Source organism: Ruditapes philippinarum, unplaced genomic scaffold, assembly GCF_026571515.1.
Source record: "Ruditapes philippinarum isolate M1 unplaced genomic scaffold, ASM2657151v2 ctg230_1_1_1_1, whole genome shotgun sequence".
NCBI lineage: Eukaryota > Metazoa > Mollusca > Bivalvia > Venerida > Veneridae > Ruditapes > Ruditapes philippinarum.
The window spans coordinates 122,933-141,782 of NW_026854709.1; the positions used below are offsets into that span (position 1 = coordinate 122,933).

General features: G+C 32.6%; 1 protein-coding gene across 3 annotated transcripts in view; it reads right to left on the reverse strand.

The window, feature by feature from the left end:
• Positions 1–3,185: 3,185 nt before the first annotated feature.
• The window catches only part of LOC132740822 (protein slit-like), a 97,889-nt gene continuing 82,224 nt past the window's right edge, over positions 3,186–18,850 (reverse strand). For 2 of the 3 annotated variants that reach the window (XM_060728830.1, XM_060728829.1), the window contains exons 27-36: positions 15,425–15,496; positions 14,789–14,860; positions 13,240–13,403; positions 12,609–12,837; positions 10,484–10,623; positions 10,063–10,153; positions 9,665–9,778; positions 8,636–9,282; positions 8,012–8,245; positions 3,186–6,920 (exon numbers count right to left, since the gene is read on the reverse strand). In XM_060728830.1, coding sequence (XP_060584813.1) covers positions 6,694–6,920; positions 8,012–8,245; positions 8,636–9,282; positions 9,665–9,778; positions 10,063–10,153; positions 10,484–10,623; positions 12,609–12,837; positions 13,240–13,403; positions 14,789–14,860; positions 15,425–15,496 — 1,990 coding nt within the window. In that variant the 3' untranslated portion in view covers positions 3,186–6,693. The remainder of the gene's footprint in view (positions 6,921–8,011; positions 8,246–8,635; positions 9,283–9,664; positions 9,779–10,062; positions 10,154–10,483; positions 10,624–12,608; positions 12,838–13,239; positions 13,404–14,788; positions 14,861–15,424; positions 15,497–18,850) is intronic. The other variant, XM_060728831.1, reaches the window with a different exon arrangement.

The window sequence follows — 18,850 nt, forward strand, 5'->3', positions numbered from 1 at the left end:
ATTTTGATAAATTTCACTGTGATATTATCAAATATAATTTTCACGGATAAATCAGTAATCCACTGAAAGGCATAAAATAAAAAACTAATGTTAGTGAAAATCATATCTGCTAAAAATGTAAATGGTATCGATACTTCGGCTGTAGCACAGCCGGTTAAGAGATTGACTGATGTGTGAGAGGTCTATGGTTCGATTCCTACTGTTGCCTTTTTGCGACGGACGCGCCCTCAGGCGCGTTCAGAGCTAAGTCATCTACACATGGGATTTCGTTGGCTACACTCGCGCAATGTGTCCTAAACCAATTAACAGCCCAAGAAATAGTTCATGAATTTGATCCTTCAAAACTCCCATACTTTGTCCTGGATATCTTAATGTCTTCCATATTTAGCCTTTTCAATTTCAAATTAAGTTATCCAAGTTAAAATATGAACGTATATTATTGATAAAAACGTTGTAGTCCCGTAGTATTATTGCGCAATATGCAAATTACTGCTGAAACGATTTACCGCTGTCGAAAAAGTAGGACAGCAAATTATACTACAATAAAGGTGTAACCTCTGAGTTCCAAGACATTGTTAGTAGGAAATAAAATTTTTCTACATTATACAAAACATTATTATTAACAAATCAAAAGTTTTCCTGACTCAAGGATAACTCGCGCATTAATAAAAGAAGAACTATTTTCGTGACTCATACCGCGGGTTTAGCTGAATATTCAGCAGTGATTAATATATTAGATACAGTACAATGGCTAGTATAAATATCTATTTTTTGAAAATGCATGTAAGACACTTTACCGCCATGTAGTCTTTCATGGTAAGGAAGTTATAATATCAGTTCTACTTCCGATTCTTGTGGTTTGTTTACATATTTTTACTAGGTCATGATATGAGTTAACCTTCGCTATTCTAAAAATAGATTCTGCTTCACCGGTTCTGATTTTTGGACAGGCGATTAGGAAGTACACATTATACATGTAATTAATAAACCAGCGGATTACATGCAATACTTTAAGAAATTCTATACAATTGTAAGAAGCAAACAAGTTGAAAATGGAATTTAGTGTGAAGTTGAAAAGGACAACTAAACACTGTAGTGCTTAAGTGACATTTAAATTAAAATAAAAACGATGTGCTCTGGCCTCTACATCTTTACCTTGTAAATAAAAAAATCTAAGAAATACACTATTAATTGCTGATGATTTTAACCAATTTTTTTTTAATGAGACATATCCAAGAGAAATAAAAATACAAATGACTTATATTTTATTGTCTGTATGCCCACTATGACAATTCTAAATAGCATTCTCAAATGTATAATGTATTATGTTTGAAGTTTATTTGCCTGGATTTATTCTAGAATATTTCGTTGATAGTTTTTTTTTTCTATTTACATATCATTTCTTAGAATAAATCGATAAGGACACTGATTTACAAGTTTGACCAGAGTTTTTTTAGGCATAAATTTCATTCTGTATTTAAGTGCTTGAAAGTAGAAAATCTGAATTATATCAATTTGGGACACAAAATATATTGCTCTACAAATCTCGAACTTGTATGGAACAAATTTTCTCTGTTATATATTTGTGTGTTTTGTTTTTGTTTTTGTTTTTTCTAAAAGAAGCCTTATGTCTCTCCGGTTGCATGTCCGTCGCATTCAGTGCTGCAGCACTTTGATTTTAAGACCTACTGTTTGTTTTTTTGTTGTTTGTTTTTTGTTGTTGTTTTTTTTGGTGGGGTGGGGGGAGTGCAGTATATATTTTAAAACACTTTTTGTCTCGGTTTGTGTTGTTTTTATGGCATTGAAATCACATTTCAAAATATTTTTTTTAATATTAATTTTAAACCATAAATACCACAATAAGGGCAAAAAATATGAAAACAAAATGAACAACTTAAAAAAATCATAGCTACAAATAATGTTGAAATTACGGAACATCTGAAGTGACATTTTCCACACTTTCTCACGGAACTGAATTCGTTTTTACGAGATAATAATTCCCAATTAGAAATATTATTTCGTTTTAACGAAATATAAAATCTAAATTACGAAATATTGATTCGTTATTACGAAATATTATTCCGTAATTACGAAATATTAATTTGTTATTACGAAATATTAATTTTTGGTAATATCTATAAAGACGGATTTAAAACTAAGTTTATTGTTAAATAAAAGTCAAGTAAACAAAATATAAATTTGATGTGATTTAAGTCATATACCTTAACGCGCTTGTAAAACAGTACTGTATATAACTGTTAATTGAGCCATTAGGCTTATAATCGTTACATTTGGTGGTCAATCTCATTAAAATCTGATCATTTGATTTTGACAAGAATAATTAATTGCATCATATTGTATCATAGTTTTAATGACCTATTTTAGTATTTTTAAGCGGCCATTTTGAATTGACATTTTGAAGGTCAAGGTCAATTTTATTTTCTTGGTATCCACCCTCGTCGTCTTCAGCATACCCATATTAGATTAAAACACTCAAGATATTACTTGTACTATAAAATGCCTCTAGCATTCATATTTTCCTAAAATCAGTCCTGTCTATATTTTATGCGAAAAACTTATTTTAGAGACATCCGGACCCTGTTGTCCTAAACACAACATTAGACGATGAAAAATTGACATTGATCAATTGTTTAATGTTCAGCAAGGCTTGCATGCTTATATATATTTCTGGGCATTCGATTCATTCGATACGTAATTGAGTTGAACTAAAGACGGTGCTACGGTTGCACCTTTGACAAAAAATTGTCCGGAAAATCCAAACTCACTTGACTAAGCCCCTAAGGCTGTGTTTTCTACATATAAAAAACATCCTGGAAAATTTGGCTACCTATAGATATGGCACTGGAAGTGTTGTTGTTGTTGTTATAATAATTTTACAGTTTAGAAGTTTGGGGAATCGAAATTTAGATATTGTTGATAAATCTGTATCAAAAGTATTAATTTTTTAAGGTAAACTTGTAAATTCAAAAGAAGGTAATGCATTTGAACTGTAGCCGGATATCACATGTTCAAGTAAATCTGGGTCTGTCAAATTTTTGGTTAGAACAGAGAACTATAGTGCTCTTTGTCAATTTTACTAGGATTAACAATCAGTTCATAAAAAACGGGTACATTACCGGTATGTCAAATGTCGGCATATGAAATAAAAACAAGAACACACATACTAAACAGTAAACATTTATTATATGAAACTTCCATGTCTCAAAATGATCAAGAAATGAAGTTAACATTAATTTGTATAAGGAAAACTCTAATATATAATTAGCAATGTTAACTTAATGGCATATCTTTTCATGGTCTGTTGTGTAAACAGATTAAGGTTCAAAATAACGGAAAAAAAATAAAATTATATCTTTGATCTTTAAATAATATAAAGCAGAAGATCTTTGGCAAAATAATAATAATAATAATAAAATAATTTAGAAATAATAGGGAAGATATTCTAAAATTTCAAACTCGAAAGCTTGGTGTAAAATGGCTGTTTTTCTTTGCTTTATTTCCTACAAGTTAACACGGTTATGTATAAATGTATCAGGTATGTACATATATCATCTATGTAAAGAAAACATACATACATTTTAATATGAACTGCATTTGTACACGTATACAACAAAATGAACGTAAACTACAAATGATCACGTGACCTTTTCTCTTAAATGACGAAGTGCGCCATGACTCTGGGTGTCTTACCAAAATACTGGCCTCTTAAGAAACAAACAAGACAGTTTAATACAATGAAGCCCTATTTCTACGCAAATATACATTTCTAAATGTAATGGGTACATTTGAGCCGCGTCATGACAAAACCAACATAATGCGTTTGCGACTAGCATGAATCCAGACCAGCCTGCGCATCCGCGCAGTCTGATCAGGATCCATCCTGTTCGCTATCAGTATAATATCTACTTGTTATAGAGTTTGTTAGCGAACAACATGGATCCTGATCATACTGCGCGGATGCGCAGGCTGGTCTGGATCCATGCTGGTCGCAAACGCATTATGTTGGTTTTGTCATAGCGCGGCTCATTTTAATTTTGTATGATGGTTCATTGTATAAATGGCAACAACGTGATACAAGATTTTTTTTGACGAACACGCAGAAGAAAGGCTTAGAGTTGGGAAAATAATAGCTGAAACGAATAAGTCTGTTCTAAAAATAGAGACAAGTCTGTTCTAAAAATAGAGACACTGTCCATGGTGGTTCTATAAGCCCATAAGATACAATACGGCTTAACAAAAGACAAACAACATATCAAATACTTGACATGATCTGCATGTATTCCTTACATGTCGCTTTCACTAAAGTGCACGGATTTAAACGTACACATAGTTTTAACATATAACAGGGGTAGGAAAAGGGGAAAATCCCTACAGTCTACGATGAAGTAAAAATGAAAATATGGAAAAAAATTTAAAAAGAAAAAGCTAACCAAAAAGTTATGACTCTTGTCGTTTGAACTATCTTTATTCAATCTTAGCTTTTTGAACAGTTACAAGTTACAAACATTACAAAAGGAAACAATTGCAGTGGACATTTTCTTAAACTGTCGCTTACTTTTACACAGATCATTGCAATGACATACGTGACAACGGAAATAAATGAGCCAAAATTTATTCTGAGCTTCGCGTTAAGTTTTAAGAAAAAAAAATGCACACTAATTTTCTCAAAGCCAGAGGAACACAAAATAATCATGAATATGAAAATTTACAAGTTCACGACACAGGTTTTTTTTTCTTGTGAGCATATTCAAGAAATATGAAATATTTAGTATTTCTGTTTGGATATTTACCCTAACACAGATTCATACATGTATGAACATGTTTTAGTGTGTAGTCTGTTCCAGATTTAGACAATATACAATGTACATTCCTTTTATAGATTCTTAAGGGATTGTCAATGTAAAACTACTGAATATTGGTAGTCCATGCTAAAATGTGTATTTATATGTATATAGAGCACAGAAGTGCATACCGACCTAGTGCCAAGGCAAAAACTGTTAAAACGTACATTGTTTTTGACCAAAAAAATGTAATGTTTACATTGTAATGACGTATATTACAATACTGACGGGGCTGCTAAATCAACACGTAAGGCTTAAAGCGTTTAAAAACTTTCATTTTTGCTGCAAATATAATGTCATAATTGCAGTAGGTTTCAAAAGTGCTGCTAAATTGACATGGAAGCTTTTTAGTTATTTTATTGTCTACTTTAAAGGAACTCCACTGAGGTCTAAGGACTAAAACCAAGTGAAGCACTGAAAAATGGCAAACTGTGCTAAACAAAACTCAGAATTTAATTGAAAATCGATATGCAGAGCGATTCTTAACCGATCAGAGTGAAAAGCGTTGCAATGCTTTTCATTTTGGGGATATTGTGCACAAGAAAATGATTATTCTGGAAAAACGAGGTAAAAGAATGACCCGAAAATCTGCTCACAAGTTTTTGGTCCAGACCTTCAATACGGTAATTGGTGCACAAATCTTTGGCATATTTCGAGTCCAACCATGTCACAAAACCTCAGTGAAGTCCCTTTAATAACTATTATTTGGTTAACGCAGAGCATTGCGATGAAAGAAAGTATAAGACTATCAGCCAAGGGTAAACAAAACAATCCCTATAGATCACGTGGATGTTTCTTGTATGAAATATTACAAATGATGAGTGTTGATGTATACATATATATTTTCTCACAAATATTTTTAAAAATATGGCAGTTTTAAAATGCGTAAAAAACGAACTTTGTATGACCGAGGTATCATGTTTCTTAAAAACTCTGACTAAAAATCAACATTTTCCTACGCAAAATTTCTTGCAAAAAAATCCGAAGAAAGACAAGAAAAATATATGACCATAGATCAGTAGATTTCACCGTTAACAAGTTATATTATTGAACGAATTAATTACTTTTATTGCTGAAACGTAGGTATTTTTATACAGGCTTTATTGGTCATATGGCTCACAGATAAGCACAGTTTGAGTTCCTTAGGTGAATCATTCTAAGAGACGTAGGTTCTATTCAGATCGAATTCCATCAACAACAAAAAAATCTGTACAACAAAAATAAAAAAGTACATTTTCATATCTGAAAATGGAAGAGATTGTTAAGATATCATAACTATATACACGTATAAAAACATAAATATTTCAAAGTTATAATTTACTGTGCATGAACTAAAAATATTCAAATTTCATTGAAACTATTTTACAATATGTTAACAGTATTTTACTTAGTATACTTCTCACAGTTACTATCTCTATGATATAAGAGTCAGTTCACAACACTATAAACAAATTTCTGTTAGCTTTTCATATCTCCGAGAAAGAGCTAGTGTCAAATCATTTCAAAAACTTAACCTTTTATTGTTTCTCGTTTCTTTGCACAGCAATTTTCCAGTCAAAGAGTCGCGCATTAATTTCAGCGTCCATTTTTCAGATTTGCTGTGCACACTGACACAAAGCTTCTCACCTCCTTTTTATATCAAAACCACTTTTTCAAACTCTCAGTTCATAGCTTTTTATGCATAATTAGTAAAGTGGTTATTGCCATTTGCAGTTTTCCGGAATAAACCGGATGACGTAGTTAGCGATTTTTTTAAAAATAGTACTAAATAAACACAAAGTTCAATAGTGGGCATCGAAATTATCGTTTATCACAATTGTGTTTTTTTACATCAACACCGTTTACAGCCGCACTTCCGGATAACCGGAAGCTCATAAATATAATTCGAATTATCTGGGCAATATAACCGTACTTTTCTGTTTTTAATTCTAATCGGACTACAGCAATCAGAATTACAAGTACCCTCGCACCTTCGATACTTCAACTTCCGCCTCGTGCGACAACTGGTCTTTGGATCAACATAAATATCCTTAAAAACTTTGCTTTGGCATGTAGATACTGTAAAAGAAAGGTACAAAGTTTTGTTGTAGTATTGAATAATTTACCAGACATTGAAAATATTCCTGGCTCAATTTACAAGAAACATTTCTTAATTGCTAACTTACAAGAACACAATTTTAATGAAAACATAAAACTAAAAACAAAAATACTTTGAAATTCAGTTTTGGATCGTGCACTTACAGGGAAGACAAAAGTAGGTCCTACAAAGAACATAAAGAGAAAAGTCAAAGGAAAATAATTATATGATTCCCTCGAGAGCAAAATGAAAGCATTTAAACACACAATAAGCAAAAAAGCAACATAAGGCCGCACATTCATATAGAAGGTTTTTGAATATTTTTCATGCAAAATCATTAAAAATGATAACTAAAATTACTAAAATTAAATGTGCAAAATTTTGTGACTCATAAAATCTCTATTTCAAGGTGTACAAACTAACAAAAAGGTATTTAAAATACATTGCAAATAATAGAAATATTATATAAGGTATTGTTTCCATATAATCCGTTCGACCTATAACCAATAAACAAGTATAGTACAAATACATGAATATGTGCTGTACTTAAAACCAAATATTTGTTCAACAAAGACATATACTGTAAAGAAAGTGTTGTTTTTTGTTTGTTTGTTTCTGATTTTTTATAGAAATCGAAGAAGAAGAAGCAGTGCAAGTGCGGCAGTTGAGAAAACCATTACTTCTATCCAGGAATGATAAACACGAGAATCAAGCGAGATAATAATCAATGGTTGGTAAGTGAAACTTAATTGAGTCGTTGCATTTAAAACTGAGATAATTTTGAATATGACCATAACTATGTCGATATTACTAAATTTGAAATTTACAAAAAATACTAAAATGATGCAACAAAATTACATTATGATTGAACATTGTATACCCGAAATTAAATTTTAACAAATTTTGTATTTATTTAATTTTATTTTAAGAGTATGCCACCACTTGGGTACAATGGACTACAAAGGCAGGTAATCCACGCAAAGAATCGAACAAGTAGTAGCTTTATGTGATATTTGTGAGTTATCATTCCTGTGTAAAAAAGTAAACAAAACAACAAAAGAACAAAACTTACTATAGCTACTATCAGACGGATATTCACCTAATTCACAGTGCTGACCTCCGTACCCCGCCCTACACCGGCAAGTGTAATCATCACCGCTCGGACTGCTTCTGCACTTGCCGCGATTTAAACATTTATGATTCCTGCATGGATCAGGGTTGCTGCAACCCGGTGTCATTTTGTGATTACGTTTCGTGACCATAAAGTCGAGGGGCTTTCCGTTGATAAGCACTTGTGAAAAACAACCTGAAAATGGACAATACAAATGTATATTTTACTATTTTATTATTTTATTTTATTACGTGTATTGTTGTCATTTATGATTCCTGTATGTACTGGCAACTGCAGTCCAAAGACAAATAAATAATCAGCTAAAATTCCGAGGCGTTTAGAGTAAAATCAAGTGTCAAATCAATGAAAATTAAATCAAATTCTTTAATGCAACAGTCAAAATAACAAGGTATTCTCGTTTTGAATACTAGTTATCAACAGAAAATCAAAAGACAAAGCCTTTTACTAATATTACTAAGTTTTCTTAACCATTTTGCTTTCAAAATTCAAACTAAGGCTTAAACTAACGGTATACCAAACCAAACAATATATAGAATATTGAAGTATAAAGAGGGTTAGGCAGACCTTTAAAACTGGAGCCATCACGAATGTGGAACTTTCTCTCGGCTCTGGTACTGATGTGTCTAGGAACTCCTCCAAGGAACATGTCATCTTCCACTTCTAGATACTTGTGTGCACCCTCATTAATTACTGTTCTTGGATAACCATTATCTACACGCATTGTAAAATTTCTCTGACTAATAAGGAGTTCAATGGTATGGAATTTTTCGTCGTCCACCTTTGTAAAACTAAACATATAGCTGAACTGCGAAGGAATATGTTCTTTTCCGACATAGAAACTGACAGCAACACGGCCTTTGTACAGCTCGATTGCCAAATGCTCTTCTACACCGGTGTACATCAATAAACCAGAACTGGAATTTGTTTTCATCACTATGGTGATGTTAGAAAATGCTTGGAAGTTGAATTTTGGTAGCTGGATGTAGGAGTCTACCGCCATAAAAGCGAGACTAGCAAGTTTCTCACATTTCTTGCCGACAAAGCCGGCTACACATTTGCAAGTGTAGTCAGAGGATTTATTCTCTTGGTAGCATACCCCGTTATTTTGACACTCGTGGTTTTCACATAGACCAGCCCCTGGTATTGGAAGGTCGAGATCCACAGGCGCTATCTCACAGAACCTTCCCGTGTAACCTCGTTTACAAAGACAGCTGTAACAGGCAATGATAAACAATACAACATTAAAATTGGTTACCTGTGATTTTTTTATTCATGACAAAAGAAGCCAGACTTAGCAAGAAGAAACCTTTTTAAATAAATGTAGTATGTGCTAATCGCATGAACTTAATGGAAGTTAACGGTTGAACATTTAACTTGAGTCAAAATCGCGAATATATCATTGTAGTTTTAAATAACATACGGACTGTGGCATAATTTGACACAAAAGATGTAAGTGGCTTTCCAATCAATTACTAAAAAGGCAAACAAAACACTAGCAATGTTTGCAAAAGTGATGGGTGAAAATCAAAAGCTAAAGGAAGCGTCATGGTGTATAAGACTGAAATATAAAGTTGGACTGGACGTGAAAATTACCTGTAAGAGTCCACTTCGTCCACACAAGTGGAGCCGTGTTGACAAATATGTTCCTCGCATTCATTTATATTGGTACTACAGTTTTTGTCCGAGTAGCCTGCCGGGCACTCGCATCTGTAAACAATAAATACATTAAGTCTCCTACTTTTAACCTCAGGACTTACAGGATGCATTTTAAGTGTAACAAATCAAACTTTATTATTACTGTAACTGGGCACAATAAACTTTCTAGATATAAAAAAAACGAATGTCCTCGAATGTCATGTTTTGTCTCGCATTTCATAACTTATCAAGTCACAAATCTTAATCGGCTGTGGAGAGTATTGTTATTTTGTAACGCTATGATACAGCGAATCATATATTATTCTGTTTTATTTTTAAATGTGTAAAGTTCATACCTGTAGTCAGTTGATAGGTCAACACATTTGCCTCTTTCACAGAAGTTGTATGGACCAGAGCAGAACTCTATTTTATCCGAACATTTCTCTCCTATACGAATAAAATATAAATATGTTATAAAAAGTTTGACATTTAGCTCACAATTAATTACTTTATTAACACACATAATGTTTATATTGTTCGATTGGGTTTTACGTCACACCGAAATAGTTATGGTTATATAGCGACTTTTAGCTTTGCTGGTGGAGTGCCCTTCCGTGCATAATTTCAGTCACGAACGGGCACCGGAGTTAAACTACCGACGTTCCGTAAGCTGACAGGATAGTTTTCTTCAACATACATTACCTCACACATTTGTCGTTCTATAGATATTTAATATTTATTTAATTAATTAAAATGTTTCTCTATTTTTTAACAAACCTGTAAAACCAGGAGCACATTGACACGTGTATGATTCAACTCCATCAACACAAGTAGCTCCGTTTTGACATGTATGAGATTTACAATCGTCAATGTTCACTTCGCATCGCTCCCCTTCGAAACCTCCCAAACAATCACACCTACATAATGGATATAAACAATAATGTTGATATGAAAGACGTCTTTGATAATGTACATCGAAATCAAATTGTTTCTGTTACAAATGATAATTTAGGTAAATTGTTTAAACAAGAGTTATCTTTTCTTGAATACATTTGCCATCGAAACGCAACTGTTCAATGTCGTGTTTTAATCTAAGATTTTAACATTTTGAATGCCAATCTTTCAAAGGTTTAATTGAATATTATATATTTACAGTATATTTATAAACTGTACATGTAAATGAGTGATACATTGAATAATAAAAATATATTTTACGAGTACATGGCTAGGACAAAGATTCAAAGATTATTTATATATTAATATTTGCACAAAAAAGTAGATTAATCATTTTCGTAGATTTAGATTATGTAAAAAAGACGTCCGCTAGGATTTTCCCAACACGTCATTTTTTTACAAAATTAATATTTATGTAGTTATTTTTCTTAGATTTAGTTGAAACGGTATTAAATTTAGTTCGAATTTGGAGGCAGCTGAAAGCTAATAGACAAACTCTCAAATACGTTCCTGGAACCAACCAGTAGTTAGCGATGTGTGTTAAGTTTTTTGCAAGGAATCAACGGCGTGGCCGCGTCGAGGTTTTCAACCCACGTGGCTTTACGTTATTATATTTCTAGTCCGACGCATAAACCACTCGGCCATGCCGTTACGAAGGTTTTTTCAGATTTAGGCAACATATAAAAATAACAGGATATTTCATCTGCTAAAAGCTTCAATAAATGAAAATTGCAAAACTAATCAAAAAAGGTTATAACTTTCATTTCTAAGCTTTTAAAAGTAAAATAAGTATGCAAAATTAATTCTAAGTATCAAGGCAAATGTAAAGACAAAATTTGAAAATAAAAAATATAATAACATTGACAATCTGATTGAAATCAGCTCCTAAATAACGCTACGCATTAGGATCTGATGGGCACCAATAGGAGGTCACCTTCTCGTGACATTTTAAACAGCCAATCACCGGCGAGCTTACACAATTTTGAAAGGGATGTGGTTTGTAATTTGAAACGCTGGAACACCAATAGTGAGTAGGTAATATTCCAATTTCTGGAACAAATATGGCTTTGTCCATATAGCACAACTATCTTGCCGAATTGAGTCTACCTTTTCCAGTTTATTTGTATCAAATTACTTCAAACAAATTTTTTTTTTCTAACAAAAATCAACAATCCATGGACAGCGATATTTTGATATTTTGTCTAATGCCTATCTGTAAAGGACGATTTGATTACATGTCTAAAAATAGCTTTCTCGGGAAATCCGGATTAAAATAAAGCGAAACAAATCCGGTGGCAATCAGATCTACATGCAAGAAAATAACTTAAGTAGATCTGAACTTTAGTCAGATTGTATAGTAACATTGATAACATTATTGCACATATATAACAATAAACTAGTTTTAATAAGTGACTCGTAAAACAGCATCAATATAACATAATCAAAGCCGGTAAACTGTTTGAACTTACCAAATCCTTAGTTGCAAGAACAACAAATCACATGGTCATACAATTTCAAATTTGAATCTTTTGTATAGAAATGATTTTTTTTTCCCCTTTTATTCAATGATAGCTTATTTCCATTTTACTTTTCTTTAAATTTTGACCAAACTGAAAATTTTGTTAGGTAATTTTAAAAATCCAGCCTTAAAGAAAGATATTTTCATTATTTCAATATTACTAATGGTTTGGATAAGAAAAAAAACACCTGCATCAGTGTAAAATTGTGTTTTATCTTTTGATATATTACAAATACAATGTCATCTGACTTTATCATCCGATTTTATTGCATTTATTCATTGCCTTTTCTAGATTCATTCTGTCGAAAAACGTCGGACAAAGATCAATCATCAGCAAACAGGAATATAAACAATAACTCTTTTTTTTCACATTTGTTTTAACATAAAAAAATTTAAAAAAAAACTCATATTACAACTTTATAAACTTACATGAAGCTTCCAAAGAGGTTTCTTCTATCTTTAATCTTGCAAACACCATTATTGTGACAAGGATTGCCAAAACATGCATTTATTTCCTCCTCACATCCTTTGCCATGGAAACCAGGGGTGCAGTCGCATTTAAAGTCTCTAAATCCGAGAGCTGTACATACACCGCCATGTTGACACGGGTTCTTGTAACATACGTTACATTTAGCCTGCACCTCGGGATCTGGCTCACCTGTAATTGACATTTGCTCGTTATGTATGTGCCTTTAAAATCAGTACTTTAAAACCTCGCCGGTAACTGAAAGCAGTGCTTTAAAACCTTTAGATTATTAGAAATTCTTCCGATAAAAAGCAATGGTTGAACAGGCATGTCATTTTTTCTTACTTTTTACACACAAGTTCTTTTTTGTGTGATTAGATATTTGATTGTAAAATATCGTTATTCAATACCAACATAAACGTATTTGTTACATACCACTTAAATGTATATACATGTAATTTAACTCCTTTTCTTCCATTATTTTTCTAAATCTTGTAAAAGTTTTCAATTCATTATATGTTTAGCAAGCATAATTCAAAATGCACTTAGTCTTCATTTCATGTAATATCAACACTTTATGTATGGACAACTTACTGTTGCATTCGAAGTAGCTCGATGGAGTTGTCAACATCAGTTTGTTCATCATACTTTTCGGACCGACGCATGCTGCAATACCCGACTCCACATACTTCTTCTTAACCCAGTCTGACAGCCACTTGAGGCCACAATCACAGTACAAGGGGTTACCACCTAGTGCTCTAAAATATTAGTATAAAAAAACACAATATCAATAACATCTGAAAATGCTAAAATATACTCTACTTGCTTTATTCCGCGAAAGCTATTTAAAAGGCTCGTTATGCAAGAAACGATTTTAATCTATATATCAACTTATCTGAATAACAGCTTTTAATGATAATTATGTCACTTTTCGTAGAGTTTCCAAAAAGTTATTATTGGCAAAAAGGTAGCGTGAATCTCATCTTATTTCTGGTTGCTAATTTTGGTTAACAAAAAATTCGTTTCTAAAGCACAAATGTCCACTAACGAATCTGTCATGAAATCTAAACGTTTTATTGTTAATAATACATTACAGTTATCAAACTTAAATTGGGTAATTAACAGTATAGTTTAGCAAGAATACGCATATTATTATGCTGGCCAAACTTGTTATGACAGTGTCATTAACCGAACTCAGTAAAAATATATGATATATGCGCATATCGTTATTAAAACTGTAAAGCGTCTATATGCGCATATCGTTATTAAAACTGTAAAGCGTCTATATGCGCATATCGTTATTAAAACTGTAAAGCGTCTATATGCGCATATTATAAAATGTAATTAAGACTGTTTCATGAGCTTGACTTCCTCACGATTAGAAAAAGAGAAACGTTAAAAGGCACTTAATGTCTCAGAAACATTTTTTTTCTTTCTTTAGAAAAGGCAGACATGAGTTTTAAAATGATAAAATTTTAAATAATGGTTGTAAACATGCTTGTCACCTAACGAAAAAAGTGCTTAATATATAATTAGTTGTCATATAAGTAAGAAAATATAAACAAAGTTGTTTTTTCACTTCCATACAAAGTACCAAACATAATTGATAAAAAGCAACGGAAGCAAAAGATTATTGTTTTGGAAACTATAACAGAACATCAAAAATAAAACGTTTTTGAGAAATAGAAATAGTGGGCCTTGAAAGTTTTACAACGATAATTGTAATTTATGGCACTATTTCAACATATACTTTGTTTAAATGAAAAAAAAAACGGATACAAAGTTAAGAGAGACCCATTTAACAATAGTGTAAGCAAGGATGCTGACTGTGACGTAACTGCTAAAAGAACAACATAAACACCATTGCTGGTGTAAAACAGTGCAATAAAAAAGATTCACAAGCATATAAACCATCTTAATTTTACTTTTTAATGTACTGACAAGGTGCATTAACAGTTTGAAAAACTTTTTATATATCATAAAATTCCATGAGGTCGGCAATGGTTCAAGTTAAGAGTGATTTGTTTAATCATATAAACAACGCTCAAGTGATATTTTATCCTTCATTTTTAAAAGTTTTAGCACATTAATCTTATCAATATCTGCATACGTGCTGAGTCTTAAAGTTCTAAAGTATACTTACAGATGTGTTAAGGAAGTTAAATCATCAAAAGTGCCGAATGGAATAGAAGACATGTTATTCCCATGTAGAGACCTGCAGACGAAGACAAAAGATGTAACCGCACAATGTTTATTTATTTTTTTTTAAAGAATATTTCTTTAAGTTTAAAACATTGACATATTCTTTATACTGGTATAAAAATGTTTACACAATTTCTTTGAATGATAGAACTCATAAATGAAACAATGGGAGCGGTGGTCAAGTGGTTAAGGTGTCTGCCTCTCAACCAAGGAATTATGGGTTCCAGCCCTAATCTGGTCACGCCCATGTTTCTTCATATGACACTACTGCTGTATGGTTCCAAGGAGCGGACTCAATAATGATTAATATAAGTTGCAAGTACTTGTTCACAACCGAGCTTAAATACATATATTTAAACAAATAAATGAAACACACTACGTTTGATAGAAAAGTTTTTCTCCAGTTGTTTTCACCAGAAATGATAACAAATCAAACCAAAGACTTGTTCAAATTTGAAATCCGAACTGTCCATTGTAAAATTTATGAACTTGAATATAAAAGTAGGCCAACAGTATAGAGGCTGGTCAGGCGGAAGTTTGGTAACATAGAAAATTAATCATTGGTGCTTGTACTTACAATATTCTGAGTTCATTTAAGCCACTAAATGAGGTATCTGCCACGCATTGAAGTTTGTTATAACTCATGATCCTGCAAAGAAATAATACGTGTAGTTGAAACTTTATTGCTAAATAATGATTATATTTTAGTTTACTGTCATTAAATAAATAATGTTAATAAACGTGTTCTTTCTAATAAAACTTGATTGCTAAATATATTCTTGAATAATGTTTAGCTACATTTGACATTTAGCCCCATCCTTGTATACAAATAATTTGCAGTGTTTGAATATTATTATTTTTTTTATTATTTCTTTTTATTTATTTATTTATTTATTTATTTATTTATTTATTTATCTATTTATTTATTTATTTATTTATTTATTTATGTTTTTATTTTCTCTTTTTTCTTCTTTTTTTTTGGGGGGGGGGGGAATGTTTCGTTTTGTTTTATTGTTAATCAAACTCCTGCAGGCTATACAACACCTTCACATTATAAAAATTGTGTCATAGTTTAAAAATACTTGTACTGACATACGCTAGACAATGACGATATTTTATTTCTACATGTATATATTAAAGTATTACTCTAGACTCTTTGTCTCTTAAACGATTCCTGCCCACATTAACTGACAAATTACTATATTTCAGACATAATTGATAGCATCAGCGTAAAGCTAGAAATTTACGTATGGCGTCGTGTTGTGCCCTCCTTGAATTCTTAGAGCAAAGATTAATGGGAAAGAAATTATCTCGTGACATAACAATTTACAATGAAAATTGTTCCCATTTTCCATGCTAACTAACTAGGGAAAGCAAAAAATGCCAAAAAATGATATTTTATGCACTGTAGTAATACATGTCACGTGAATAGGAACGCGATGTGTTACGTAAGAAACATATCTTACATAAGACATTGGTGTAAATGTCTCGTTTCATGAATAAAGTAAAAAGAAAAACGTTATCTTTTTCATCTACAATAGCTAAAACCAAAACAAACAACAAAAACAAGAGGGCCATGATGGCCCTGGATCGCTCACCTGACACAACCGCATTCAAGCAATGTCTTAAACAAGCATCATGACCAAGTTTGATGCGACTGAGTCAAACATGTGACCTCTAGTGTGTTATAAAGATTTTTCCATATTTGGGCAATGTGACCTAATTTTTGACTGGACACGACCCATATTCAAACTTGACCTAGAAATCATCAAAACAACCTTCCTGACCAATTTACCAGGAAATTTGGATCAAAACTGCAGCCACTAGAGTGTTAAAAAGATTTTTCCATTTTTTAGCTCCTGTGACCTAGTTTTTTGACCAGACATGACCAATCTAAGCACTTGACCCAGAAAACATCAAAACAAACATTCTTGACAAATTTCCTGAATATTTGAATAAAAACTGCAGCCACTAGAGTGTAAACAAGCTTTTCTATTTTTAACTCCTGTGACCTAGTTTTGACCTGAGATGGCCCATCTTCGAACTTGACCTAGAAATCATCAAAAACAACCTTCCTGACAAATTTCCAGAATATTTGAATCAATACTGCAGCCACTAGAGTGTTAACAAGCTTTTTCTATGTTTAGCTCCTGTGACCTAGTTTTTTTGACCGGAGATAACCCATCTTCGAACTTGACCTAGACATCATCAAAACAACCTTCCTGACAAATTTCAAGAATATTTGGATGAAAACTGCAGCCCCTAATGTGTTAACAAGCTTTTCTATTTTTAGCTCCTGTGACCTAGTTTTTGACGGAGATGACCCATCTTCGAACTTGACTTAGATATCATCAAAACAACCTTCTTGACAAATTTCCAGAACATTTAGATGAAAACTGCAGCCATTAGAGTGTTAACAAGCTTTTTCTATTTTTAGCTCCTGTGACCTAGTTTTTTGACCTGAGATGACCCATCTTCGAACTTGACCTAGAAATCATCAAAAACAAAACTTTTTCTGACAAATTTCCAGAATGTTTGGATGAAAACTGCAACCATTAGAGTGTTAACAAGCTTTTTCTATTTTTAGCTCCTGTGACCTATTTTTGACCAGACATGACCCATCTTCGAACTTGACCTAGAAATCATTAAAACAACCTTCCTGACAAATTTCCAGAATATTTTAATCAAAACTGCAGCCACTAGAGTGTTAACAAGCTTTTTCTATTTTTAGCTCCTGTGACCTAGTTTTTGACCGGTGATAACCCATCTTCGAACTTGACCTGAAAATCATCAAAACAACCTTCCTGACAAATTTCCAAAATATTTGGATGAAAACTGCAGCCACTAGAGTGTTAACAAGCTTTTTCTATTTTTAGCACCTGTGACCTAGTTTTTGACCGGACATGACCCATCTTCCAACTTGACCTAGATATCATCAAAACAACCTTCCTGACAAATTTCCAGAATATTTGGATGAGAACTGCAGCCACTAGAGTGTTAACAAGCTTTTTCTATTTTAAGCTCCTGTGACCTAGTTTTTGACCGGACATTACCCATCTTCAAACTTGACCTAGATATCATCAAAACAACCTTCCTGACAAATTTCAAGAATATTTGGATGAAAACTGCAGCCACTAGAGTGTTAACAAACTTTTTCTATTTTTAGCTCCTGTGACCTAGTTTTTGACCGGAGATGACCCATCTTCGAACTTGACCTAGATATTATCTAAGCAACCTTCCTGACAAATTTCCAGAATATTTGGATGAAAACTGCAGCCACTAGAGTGTTAACAAGCTTTTTCTATTTTTAGCTCGTGACCTGGTTTTTGACCAGAGATGACCCATCTTCGAACTTGACCTAGATATCATCAAAACAACCTTCCTGACAAATTTCCAGAATATTTGGATGAAAACTGCAGCCTATAGAGTGATAACAAGCTTTTTCTATTTTTAGCTCCTGTGACCTAGTTTTTGACCAGACATGACCCATCTTCGAACTTGACCTAGATAAAATCAAAAACAACCTTCCTGACAAATTTCCAAAATATTTGGATGAAAATTGCAGCCACTAGAGTGTTAACAAGCTTTTTCTATTTTTAGCTCCTGTGACCTAGTTTTTGACCAGACATGATCCATCTTCAAACTTGACCTAGATATCATCTAAACAACCTTCCTGACAAATTTCCAGAATATTTGGATAAAAACTGCAGCCTATAGAGTGTTAACAAGCTTTTTCTATTTTTAGCTCCTGTGACCTAGTTTTTGACCAGAGATGACCCATCTTTGAACTTGACCTAGAAACCATCAAAACAACTTTCCTGACAAATTTCCAGAATATTTGGTGATGAAAACTGCGGCCACTAGAGTGTTAACAAGCTTTTTCTATTTTTAGCTCCTGTGACCTAGTTTTTGACCGGAGATGACCCATCTTCGAACTTGACCTAGATATCATCAAAACAACCTTCCTGACAAATTTCCAAAATATTTGGATGAAAACTGCAGC